General features: G+C 43.2%; 1 protein-coding gene across 5 annotated transcripts in view; it reads right to left on the bottom strand.

Moving 5' to 3' along the window:
* CEP104 (centrosomal protein 104) overlaps positions 1 to 12,016 on the bottom strand; it is a 58,858-nt gene that overhangs the window by 20,500 nt on the left and 26,342 nt on the right. For all 5 annotated transcript variants that reach the window (XM_060283986.2, XM_030880497.3, XM_030880525.3 and 2 more), the window contains 4 exons: positions 11,297 to 11,470; positions 3,154 to 3,330; positions 608 to 814; positions 32 to 139 (listed from right to left, as the gene is read on the bottom strand). In XM_060283986.2, coding sequence (XP_060139969.1) covers positions 32 to 139; positions 608 to 814; positions 3,154 to 3,330; positions 11,297 to 11,470 — 666 coding nt within the window. The remainder of the gene's footprint in view (positions 1 to 31; positions 140 to 607; positions 815 to 3,153; positions 3,331 to 11,296; positions 11,471 to 12,016) is intronic.

The following is a 12,016-nucleotide window of genomic DNA, read 5'->3' as shown; positions in this document are numbered from 1 at the left end:
ATGACGGGGAAAGACAGTGAACCTTGCCAACCTGGACTTCAGCCTGCATCTCCGTTAGTGTTGCCGACTGCCCTTGTAAAGCTTTAATTTCTTCTTTCTTGCGTTTTTCTGCTTCTTCTGTAGCTGCTCTTTTCTGTGCCTGGTATGAAATGATTTTCCGTTAGAATTGATTTTTAGGGTAGCGCTGGAAATTGAGTGATAAGTTATAGCATATAAATTATGTTTCTTATGTATTGTGATCGTCACTAAGACTAACACTATAGCTAGAATTAAAAGAAAATCCACCAGATTCATCTAATAAATGTTTACTGGTTGTTTTTTTTTTCTGGAATTAAAAAATTTTTTTAAAATTTTATATCGGGGTATAGTTCATTAACAGTGTTGTGTTAAATGTTTCCTGTTGATAAACACTGCAGGTGTCCTCCCGGCCATCATCATCCCTACACAGACAAGGTGGAAGAGCCAGGACGTGGGCTCAGGCACCAGTGTCCTCCGTGTGCTGTGTTTCCTGACCCCATAGCCCCGTGAACGATGTGTCAGTTTACTCACGTACCAAGTCACTTCTTAAACCCGGGACCAGGTCATAACTTCACGGAAGTTAACTTACCCTAATTTCAGCATCTGTAGGTCTGCCGTCTATTGTAGCAAATCCCTCAAAAAGTGTCTTATAGAGGACGCTCCTGCGGGTGGCACTCTCCTCGGGAGGGAGGCACTCGAGGACCAGAGCCCGGTGCTGCGCGTACAGGTCCAGGATCATCCCCACCGCCGAATCCCGCACCTTGTGCTCCCTGTGCTCCAGGGCCCGCACTGCGAACTAAGAATAGGGTTGGGACGTGCTCTTGTTACTGGGTCTCAAAATAGCCACGTTTATTTCTTCTGGCATAAAAGAAACATAGGGACATCGTGGACATTTGAAAAACATGGATGACAATGCCCATAGAATTCCAGCTATTAAGATACAGAGTTTTCCTCACTTCCTTTACTTTACATGTGCAGCTGAACCTATGTTGTATTTACAATTATTAGTATTTTCCTTTTTCCTACTTCAGGTATTAAATAGCATTTTTAAAGTTACATCCCTCCAGAAACTTCATATTAAGTATTAGAAAATATTTCAATCATAAAGAAGAAATATAATAAACTTCATGCATCCACCATCTAGATTAACCAACGTCTATCATTTTTGCCAGGTTTGCTTCAACTCTTTCTAAGAAACAGAAGCCTAGGACTACGGTGCAAGTCCCCTTGAAGTCTCCCTGCCCCCCGTCCCCTCCCCCCACCCCCCGTCAGAGGCATCAGTGTCCTGAAGCGGGCACGCGCCCCCCAGACGTCTTCACTTGCTGCACAGTGTACGTGCCGTGTGCGTGTGTGTGTGTACACGTAGGATTTTTGTTTGACATTATAAATGATTCACTGTGCTTATCATTCTGACACTTTACTTCTTCTTATTCAATGTTCCTTTTTCAAGATCTGTGCATGACCTTGAAGTAGGCGAACGACCCACCCCATCCATTTTAAGCTCTTTAGTGTCATCCGAACACATCACAATATCCGACGTTCCCACGTATAGTAAACCCACGTCCCCTCCTGGTCCTTTGGGCGCTGGCCCCTCACTGGCTGGGCTTCCTCACTTCCTCTGTCTCCGCCTGCCACACACTCAGGTTTTACCCCAGACCTTGTCCTTCCCAACCCCTGCACCAGCTCGAGAAGTTCTGACCGTGAGGCACCCCCGGGATGGTCACCTCCTGCCTCTCCAGCTCACCTGTCTGCACTCCCTCCCGTCTGCCACCTCCCGCGAGTCTTTCCCACCCCGCGTGTCCATCACCAAGTCACCCCCGGCATCCTTGCAGGCCCTCAAATCTGGGGCCGCTCCTCCTCTGTGCTCCCAGGTGAAGCAGAAGGTGCTGCGGGCTCAGGAATTGTGCCAGCTGGTTTCAGGCTGGACTTCGGGCCATGGCGATCCTGGGGCCCTTGGCATCACGCAGTAACCTGACCCGTGACGTTTCCTGGTTGGTTTCCCTGCTCAGAGGTCAAGGGCAGCATCTCATACTCCCTGCTCGCCCCTCAAACCTCCCCATCCACTCTCGGCTTTGAGCCGACGCCCTCCTGTTGAGAGGCTGGCTGGCCGCTGCCCGGCTCTGAGCCGAGCCGTCCGAGCGAGCACTGCGGCCCCGTTCCGTCGGCTGCCTGGGGGCTTTGTTTCTTCAATTAGAGCCTCACCCCCACCTCCAACTTTCACTCATTTCTCCTCCTTTTTAAACTCTCCGTCTCGATCAAGCCCACCGCATGTAGACGGACCCGCACAGGGTGACGTGCTCACCAACCCGGTTTCCCCACTTCCTTGGGGCACAGTTGTACACGCCTCCCGGGCCCTGCCGTGAGGATGGGGCCACCTCAGTGGATGGACATGTCTGAGAGTGGCTCGGCCTGTGGACACCTGCACTCACAACCTCTAGTCACCCTCCTCCATTCAGTGACCTTGGAGGTCATGTGTGAAGCCGCGGCATCACACTGGGAGGAGACGGAGCCCCCGAGTGCCCACAGGTGGCACCGGCCACAAGGGACGGCAGTGAGCCTCTGCTGTGTCACTGCCCTGAAGAGTGTGCATCTGTGATGGCAGCACAGCTTACTGGACCAAAGCTCACGCTGGGATCCTGACGTGGGTGTGGCCCTAACAAGGATGTAAGCATGTGGGGCCGGCTTATGGTCTGTGCTGGGGAACAAGGAAACTGACGTGGAAGCAGGACAGACAGTGGCCACGTGACGCAGGGCAGGACAGGGGACACTGACCCATACTCAGGAGGCAGTCCAGGGGCTACAAGTGAACGGACACAATCAGTGTTCACTTCTGGGGCTCATGCGGTTGTCCAAAGCATAAAACATGCACCTCCTTCCACAGCCCTGCCACCCGCTACGATGCGGCGTCATTGCTTGCAGAGTTTGCTTCCCTGGGGACACGGCTCTGCACGGCTCACGCCCCGATGCCACGGCGCAACCGGCAGCGCGACTCCAGCGCCCTCACATGTCAGAGGAAGCGGCGACGTTCCGAAATCGCCCCCCACCTCCGCACGCAGCCAACACCGGCCAGATGCTTGCCATGCTCCGGCCACCAGCTCGGAGCCCAGGCTGCGGCGGCCACCCTGGGGTGCTTACCCGCATCACACTGTCCACGGTGAAGCCCATGCCCTCCGTGCCCAGGTCCCGCAGCAGCCGGGCCAGCAGCGCCATCTGGCTCATGGCCAGGTGAGCCGAGGAGTTGGCTTTTAATGGCTGGACCAGGTAAGATGGGATAAGCTGGAGAGACTTCACTTCCTTAAACAAGGCCATTTCCTATAAAAACCAACATCATTTGTTAAGTTTTACTGGAAAATGCTAAGGGCAACTTAGTGCCATCCGCAAAGTAAACACTGAAGGAAAAAACAGGAAACAAAAAATGACAGTGACAAACGGCAGTAAAGTCACTGATCTATAAGCTCATGTTTCTATTTAAGATGTAATAACAATTAAAAACAAAAACCAAAAGCATCAGAAATAAAAACCACGACCACTTGGAGATTAATGAAAGCTTTACAGCAAATGTGATCAGTAACTTAAGGTTTCTCTTCTCAGGATTTCACAACCTCAAGAAAAAGGTTTTCTAATTTCTAAAATTCTGAAAGAAATTAGTCCTGCTGCGAGAACCACCATTTCGGTATTTATTAAACGTCAGCCAAGCATGTAACCACACACAATACTCCAGGTGAACAGACCCCTAATGGGTTTAGATGAAGGAGGGTAAGTACCTCCACACAGTCCAACGTCTCCAAGTGAGCAAGTCTTCCCATAACTAAGATTTCATCATTAATTAGCCAGACGCAGAAAAAGAAAAAAATGGTAAAATATTAAAGAAAAAGATCGAAGAAACGATAAAATATTGATAAAATATGAGACGTAATATAGGAAGACGTCTGTTTTTAGCAGGTCTGCAGGCCACACTACCCAAAACACTCTCTCATTTTGACAGTACAGTTAACTCCCTCTCTGGGCCCGTGAGTAGCTCTGAACCAAAGGAAAGAAGAAAGAGGAAGGACAGCCCCTCAGAGCATGAACGGTGAACTCGCACGTGACACACAGATGCAGAGGACACGGGGATGCAGGGTCGGTTGCCCAGATGCTGGTGCAGAACGAGAACAGGTCCCAAGCAGAAGACACTCAGCACCACCACTGTCTCAGAGGTGAATGTGGCTGGAAAATAATTCGCTGCATATTCAATGCATCCTTTGAAAGATTTCCCCCAAATAGTATCACTTACTTGTTTTCTCTGAAAATTTAAGTTCATTAAACAAAACAAGATCAGTGGTTCTTCATGTTGGAGAAACTATGGCAACTTTGGGTTCCTTCCCTAGAAAGCCGTGCACCCTCACAGCACTGTGTGTGACATTCGAAGGAGCTTGCAGACTTTCTGAATCTTAATTTGAGATCTCCTAGACCAGATGGAGTCACTAATTTAAAGAGAGCAAAGCATATTCTCACACTGCTCGTCTAAGCGTGTGCCCCAAACTCTCTTTTAAACTTGTTATTGGAGTATAGCTGATTTACAATGTTGCCTTATTTTCTGCTGTACACGAAAGTGTATCCGTTATATATAAATACATATCCACTCATTTTTAGATTCTTTTCCCATATATGTCATTACAGAGTACTGACAAGAGTTCCCTGTGCTGTACAGTAGGTCCTTATTAGTCATCTATTTTATATATAGTAGTGTGTGTATGTCAATCCCAATCTCCCAATTTATCCCTTCCCCCCGTGCTTTCCTGTTTTCTATGTCTGTGACCCTCTGTTTTGTAAATAAGTTCATTTGTACCCTCTTAAAAAAAATTCCACATATAAGCAATATCATATGATATTTGTCTTTCTGTGTCTGACTTACTTCACTTAGTATGATAATTTCTAGGCCCATCCATGTTGCTGCAAATGGCATTATTTTGTTCTTTTTTATGGCTGAGTAATACTCCATTGTATATATGTACCGCATCTTCTTTATCCATTCCTCTGTTGATGGACATTTAGGTTGCTTCCATGTCCTGGCTATTGTAAATGGTGCTGCAATGAACATTGGGGTGCATGTACTGTTTTGAAATATGGTTTTTTCAGGGTATATGCCCAGTAGTGGGATTGCTGGGTCATGTGGTAGTTCTATTTTTAGTTCTTTAAGGATCCTCCATACTGTTCTCCATAGTGGCTGTACCAATTTACATTCCCACCAACAGTGCAAGAGGGTTCCCTTTTCTCCACACCCTCTCCAGCATTTATCATTTGTAGACTTTTTAATGACAGCCATTCTGACTGGTGTAAGGTGATACCTCATTGTAGTTTCGATTTGCATTTCTCTAATAATTAGCTATGTTGAGCAACTTTTCATGTGCTGTTTGGCCACTTGTATGTCTTCTTTGGAGAAATATCTGTTTAGATCTCTTGCCCATTGTTTGATTGGGTTTTTTTTTATATGTATATTGAGCTGCATGAGCTGTTTGTATATTTTGGAGATTAATCCCTTGTCAGTTGCTTTGTTTGCAAATATGTACTCCCATTCTGTGGGTTGTCTTTTCGTTTTGCTTATGGTTTCCTTTGCTGTGCAAAAGCTTTTAAGTTTAATTAGGTCCCATTTGTTTATTTTTGTTTTTATTTTCATTACTCTAGGAGGTGGACTGAAAAAGATCTTGCTGTGATTTATGTCAAAGAGTGTTCTGCCTATGTTTTCCTCTGAGTTTTATAGCGTTTGGCCTTACATTTAGGTCTTTAATCCATCTTAAGTTTGTTTTTGTGTATGGCATTAGGTAGTGTTGCAATTTCATTCTTTTACATGCAGCTGTTCAGTTTCCCCAGCACCACTTACTGAAGAGACTATCTTTTCCCCATTGTATAGTCCTGCCTTCTTTGTCATAGATTAGATGACCACAGGTGAGTGGGTTTATCTCTGGACTTTCTATCCTGTCCCATTGATCTGTATTTCTGTTTTTGTGCAGTACCATACTGTTTTGATGACTGTAGCTTTGTAGTATAGCCTGAAGTCAGGCAGTCTGATTCCTCCAGCTCCATTTTCCTTTCTCAAGATTGCTTTGGCTATTCAGGGTCTTTTGTGTTTCCATCCAAACTAAAAATTTTTGTTCTAATTCTGTGAGAAATGCCATTGGTAATTTGATAGGGATAGCACTGAATCTGTAGATTGCTTTGGGTAGTATAGTCATTTTGACAAAATTGATTCTTCCAATCCAAGAACATGGTATATCTACCTGTTTGTGTCTTCTTTGATTTCTTTCATCAGTGTCTTAGAGTTTTCTGCATATAGGTCGTCTACTGAGGTAGGTTTATTCCTAGGTATTTTATTCTTTTTGTTGCAAAGGTAAATTGAATTGTTTCCTGAATTGCTCTTTCTGATCTTTCATTCTTCGTGTACAGGAATGCAAGAGATTTTTGTGTATTAATTTTGTATCCTGCCATTTTCATCAATTTCATTGATGAGCTCTAATAGTTTTCTGGTAGCATCTTTAGGATTTTCTAGGTATGGTATCATGTCATCTGCAAACAGTGAGAGTTTTACTTCTTTTTTTCCAATTTGGATTCTTTTTATTTCTTTTTCTTCTCTGAATGCCATGGCTAGGACTTCCAAAACTGTGTTGAATAAAACTGGTGAGAGAGGACACCCTTGTCTTGTTCCTGATCTTAGAGGAAATGCTTTCAGCTTTTCACCATTGAGCATGATGTTTGCTATGGGTTCGTCGTATACGACCTTTATTATGTTGAGGTAGGTTCCCTCTATGCCCACTTTCTGGAGAGTTTTTATCATAAATAGGTGCTGAATTTTGTCAAAAGCTTTCTCTGCATCTACTGGGATGGTCATATGGTTTTTATTCTTCAGACTGTTAATATGGTGTATCACATTGATTGATTTGCATATGTTGACGAAACCTTGCACCCCTAGGATAAATCCCACTTGATCATGGTGTATGATCCTCTTAATGTGTTGTTGGATTTGGTTTGCTAGCATTTTGTTGAGGATTACATCTATGTTCATCAGTGATATTGGCCTGTAATTTTCTTTTCTTTTTTTGTAGTATCTTTGTCTGGTTTTGGTATCAGGGTGACGGTGGCCTCATACAATGAGCCTGGGAGTGTTCCTTCTGCAATTCTTTGGAAGAGTTTCAGCAGGATAGGTGTTAACTCTTCTCTAAATGTTTGATAGTATTAGCTGATGAAGCCATCTCATCCTGGACTTTTGTTTTTGTTCATGCTGTACAGCACGTGGGATCTTAGTTCCCTAACCAGGGATGGAACCCGTGCCCCCTGCAGTGGAAGCACAGACTCCTAACCACTGGACCACCAGGGAATTCCCTGTTAGAAGTTTTAAAATCAGTTTCAATTTCAGTACTTGTGACTGGTCTGCTCATATTTTCTATTTCTTCCTGGTTCAGTCTTGGAAGGTTGTGCATGTCTAAGAATTTGTCCATTTCTTCTAGGTTGTCCATTTTATCGGCATATAGTAGCTTGTAGTAGTCTTTTATGATCCTTTGTACTTCTATGGTGTCTGTTGTAACTTCTCCTTTTTTATTTCTAATTTTATTGATTTGAGTCCTCTCCCTTTTTTTCTTGGAGTCTGGCTAAAGGTTTATCAATTTTGTTTATCTTCTCAAAGAACCAGCTTTTAGTTTCATTGATCTTTGCTATCTTTTTCTTTGTCTCTATTTCATTTGTTTCTGCTCTGACCTTTATGATTTCTTTCCTTCTAACTTTGGGTTTTGACCTTCTTTCTCTAGTTGCTTCAGGTGTAAGGTTAGATTGTTTCTTTGATATTTTTCCTGTTTCCTGAGATAAGACTGTATTGCTGTAAACTTCCCTCTTAGAACTGCTTTTGCTGTGTCCCACAGGTTTTGGATTGTTGTGTTTTTGTTGTCATTTGTCTCTAGATATTTTTTGATTTCCCCAGGGATCTCTTGGTTATTCAGTAGTGTATTGTTTAGCCTCCATGTGTTTGTATTTTTTACAGTTTCTTTCCTGTAACTGATATCTAGTCTCACAGCGTTGTGGTCGGAAAAGATACTTGATACAATTTCAATTTTCTTAAATTTACCAAGGCTTGATTTGTGACCCAAAATATGGTCTATCCTGGAGAATGTTCCATGAGCACTTGAGAAGAAAGTGTATTCTGTTGTTTTTGGATGGAATGTCCTATAAATATCAATTAAGTCCACCTTGTTTAATGTGCCATTTAAAGCTTGTGTTTCCTTATTTATTTTCATTTTGGATGCTCTGTCCGTTGGTGAAAGTGGGGTGTTAAAGTCCACTACTATTGTGTTACTGTCGCTTTCCCCTTTTATGGCTGTTAGCGTTTGCCTTATGTATTGAGGTGCTCCTATGTTGGGTGCATAAATATTTACAACTGTTATATCTTCTTCATGGATCGATCCCTTGATCATTATGTAGTGTCCTTCCTTGTCTTTTGTAACTGTCTTTATTTTAAAGTCTATTTTGTCTGATATGAGTATTGCTACTCCAGCTTTCTTTTGATTTCCATTTGCATGGAATATCTTTTTATGTCCTCTCACTTTCAGTCTGTATGTGTCCCTAGGTCTGAAGTGGGTCTCTTGTAGACAGTGTATATATGGGTTCTGTTTTTGTATCCATGCAGCCGGTCTGTGTCTTTTGGTTGGAGCATTTAATCCATTTATATTTAAGGCAATTATCAATATGTATGTTCCTAGTGCCATCTTCTTAATTGTTTTGGGTTTGTTTTTGTAGATCTTTTTTCTTCCCTTCTGCTTTTCTTCTCTTCTTTTGTGGTTTGATGACCATCTTTAGTGTTGTATTTAGGTTGCTTTTTCTTTTTTGTGTGTGTATCTATTGTAGCTTTTTGGTTTGCATTTCCCATGACGTTTTAAAAAATTATTTATTCATTCATTCATTCATTCATTCATTCATTTATTTATTTATTTATTTATTTATTTATTTATTGGCTGTGTTGGGTCTTCGTTTCTGTGCGAGGGCTTTCTCTAGTTGTGGTGAGCGGGAGCCACTCTTCATTGTGGTGCGCGGGCCTCTCACTGTCGTGGCCTCTCTTGTTGCGGAGCACAAGCTCCAGATGCGCAGGCTCAGTAGTTGTGGCTCACGGTCCTAGTTGCTCCACGGCATGTGGGATCTTCCCAGACCAGGGCTCGAACCCACGTCCCCTGCATTGGCAGGCAGATTCTCAACCACTGCGCCACCAGGGAAGCCCTCCCATGAGGTTTTATATAGCAGTCTATATATAAACAAGGTTGTTTTAAGTTGCTGGTCTCTTACTTTCCAATGCAATTCCCACTTCCTGCATTTGTGCTCTCCTCTTCTCACGATTGCTGGGTTTGATATCATATTTGTGTGTGGATGATTTGCTCCTTTTAGTGTATGTTTGCCTTTACTAGCAAGCTTTCCCATTTCTTAGTTTCCTTGTTTGTAGAAACAAGAATATTTCTACCACCCTACCCCCCCCACCCCCAACCTAGAGAAGCTCCTTTAGCATTTGTTGTAAAGCTCGTTTGGTGGTGCTGAATTCTCTTAGCGTTTGCTTGTCTGAAAAGCTTTTGATTTCTCCGTCAAATCTGAATGACAGCCTTGCTGGGTAAAGTATTCTTGGTTGTACGCTTTTCCCTTTCATCACTTTAAATATATCCTGCTTTTTCCTTTTGGCCTGTGGAGTTTTTGCTGAAAAATCAGCTGATAACCTTCTGGGGATTCCTTTGTATGTTATTTGTTGCTTTTAATATTTTTTCTTTGTATTTAATTTTTGTTAGTTTGATTAATATGTGTCTTGGCATGTTTCTCTTGGGTGTATCCTGTGTGGGACTCTCTGTGCTTCCTGGACTTGGGTGACTATTTCCTTTCCCATGTTAGGGAAGGTTTCAACTATAATCTCTTCAAATCTTTTCTCAGTCCCCTCTTTTTCTTCTGGGACCCCTGTAATTCGAATGTTGGTGTGTTCAGTGTTGTCTCAGAGATCTCTGAGAGTGTCCTCAATTCTTTTCGTTCTTTTTCCTTTATTCTGCTCCTTGGCAGTTATTTCCACCATCTTATCTTCCAGCTCACTTATCCGTTCTTCTGCCTCAGTTATTCTGCTATGGATTCCTTCTAGTGTATTTCCCATTCCAGTTATTGTGTTGTTCATCAATGTTTGTTCTTTAGTTCTTCTAGGTCCTTGTTAAACATTTCTTGTATCTTCTCCATCCGTGCCTCCATTCTTTTTCTGAGATGTTGGATCATCTTTATTACCATCACTCTGAATTCTTTTTCAGGTAGACTGCCTATTTCCTCTTCATTTAGTTGTTCTTGTAGGTTTTAACCTTGCTCCTTTGTCTGCAGCACATTTCTCTGTCTTCTCTTCTTTCTAATTTACTGTATATGTGGTCTCCTTTCGCAGGCTACAGGGTGGTAGTTCCTCTTGCTCCTGGTGTCTGCCCCCTGGTGGGTGGAGCTGGGTCTTGTCCCTCTGGTGAGCAGGGTTGTGTCAAGGGGTGTGTTTTGGGGTGTCTCTGAGCTTAGTAAGACTTTAGGCAGCCTGTCTGCTAATGGGTAGGGCTGTGTTCATTTCTTGCTGGTTGTTTGGCCTGAGGTGTTCCAGCACTGGAGCCTGCAGGCTGTTGGGTGAAGCTGGGTCTCAGTGCCAAGACAGGGACCTCCAGGAGACCTCACGATGATTAATATTCCCTGAGGCTGGGAACTCCCTGGCGGTCCAGTGGCCAGGACTTGGCACTCCCACCACGGTGGCTCAGGTTCGATCTCTGGTTGGGGAACCAAGATCCCGCAAGCCGCACAGTGTGGTGTGCCCCAAACTCTTACACACTCACTTCTATCTTAGCTTCCCCCAGCGCCCAGGCTAGAGGAGGCGTGTTTGCTGAAAGAATAAAAATATTTAGATCAAGACCATTATACATCTTTTTTTTTACCCCATTTTTCTATTCTGATTTAATTCTCCATATATTTTTATTTATTTAAAAAATAGTGTACGTTGAATAAAAAAAACACTAGAAAAAGCAAACTGTACATTTTAATCATGTTTAAGGCAACATTTACCTGGTTTAGAACATGAGGAAAATATGATGGTGAATCACTAAGGATAATCTATGATGCTCTTGGGTAGACAAGATCTTGTAAGGTATTAAGAAAGTCAAGTAGTTATATGTTTATTATTTATTATCTGTAGTTATATTATTATCTGTAGATATATTATTATCTGTAGTTATATGTTTATTATTTATGGTTTCAAATTCTGTGGTGAAATTCATACCTGAATAAAATTGGAAGCTATAACACGCAGGCGAGCAGAAGAATCTCCAGTTCTCGTGAGCAGAACAGGAATGGTCCTTTCCACACAGTGAGTTGTTTCAAGCTTACCCAGTTTATGTTTAGGAATATATTGTGTGATTAACATTTTCAACAATTTCAAAGATGCCTGAAAGACCTAAGAAAAAAGTGATAAAAACAGATGAGCCACTCTCACTGAATTCCACCAAAAGAAAACATGAAATTTACTATTAAACACAAACGTTACGCTGAAAACTACATGCTGTCTGAAGGACTGGAAATGGCCAACTGAAAACTGCTCTGTGAGCACAGTTCCCGGCACATGGAAGGCACAGGCTCTTATCTCCCACGTGTCATAAAGTCCCCGACATCTCTCCATGAGCCAAATATCTGACATTACTGCTGAACTGCATGAGCTCCTGTATGAATGCAGACGACAATGTAATTGTGGGATGTTCATTCTTAAGGTCCTTTCAGGGTCAGGAGAAGTCGGTACTAACTCCCAAGCTCCTCAGGTGTCATGAAGAACAAAAACATAAAGGGGCATGTATCAGTCGTGGTGGCCAGGCCTCTGTGCACATGGACCAGAGGGCACGGCCCACGGGGACAGACCTCAGACTCCTTAGTGACCACATTCCTTCCTCGAGAGCTTCATTCCTAGTGACACCACATGCTAGGTGACAACGGTACTGGGGACCAGGCT

This window comes from Globicephala melas, chromosome 1 (genome assembly GCF_963455315.2).
Source record: "Globicephala melas chromosome 1, mGloMel1.2, whole genome shotgun sequence".
Taxonomy (NCBI): domain Eukaryota; kingdom Metazoa; phylum Chordata; class Mammalia; order Artiodactyla; family Delphinidae; genus Globicephala; species Globicephala melas.
Note: the sequence above shows the minus strand (reverse complement) of the source record. Positions and strands in the feature narration are given on the sequence as shown.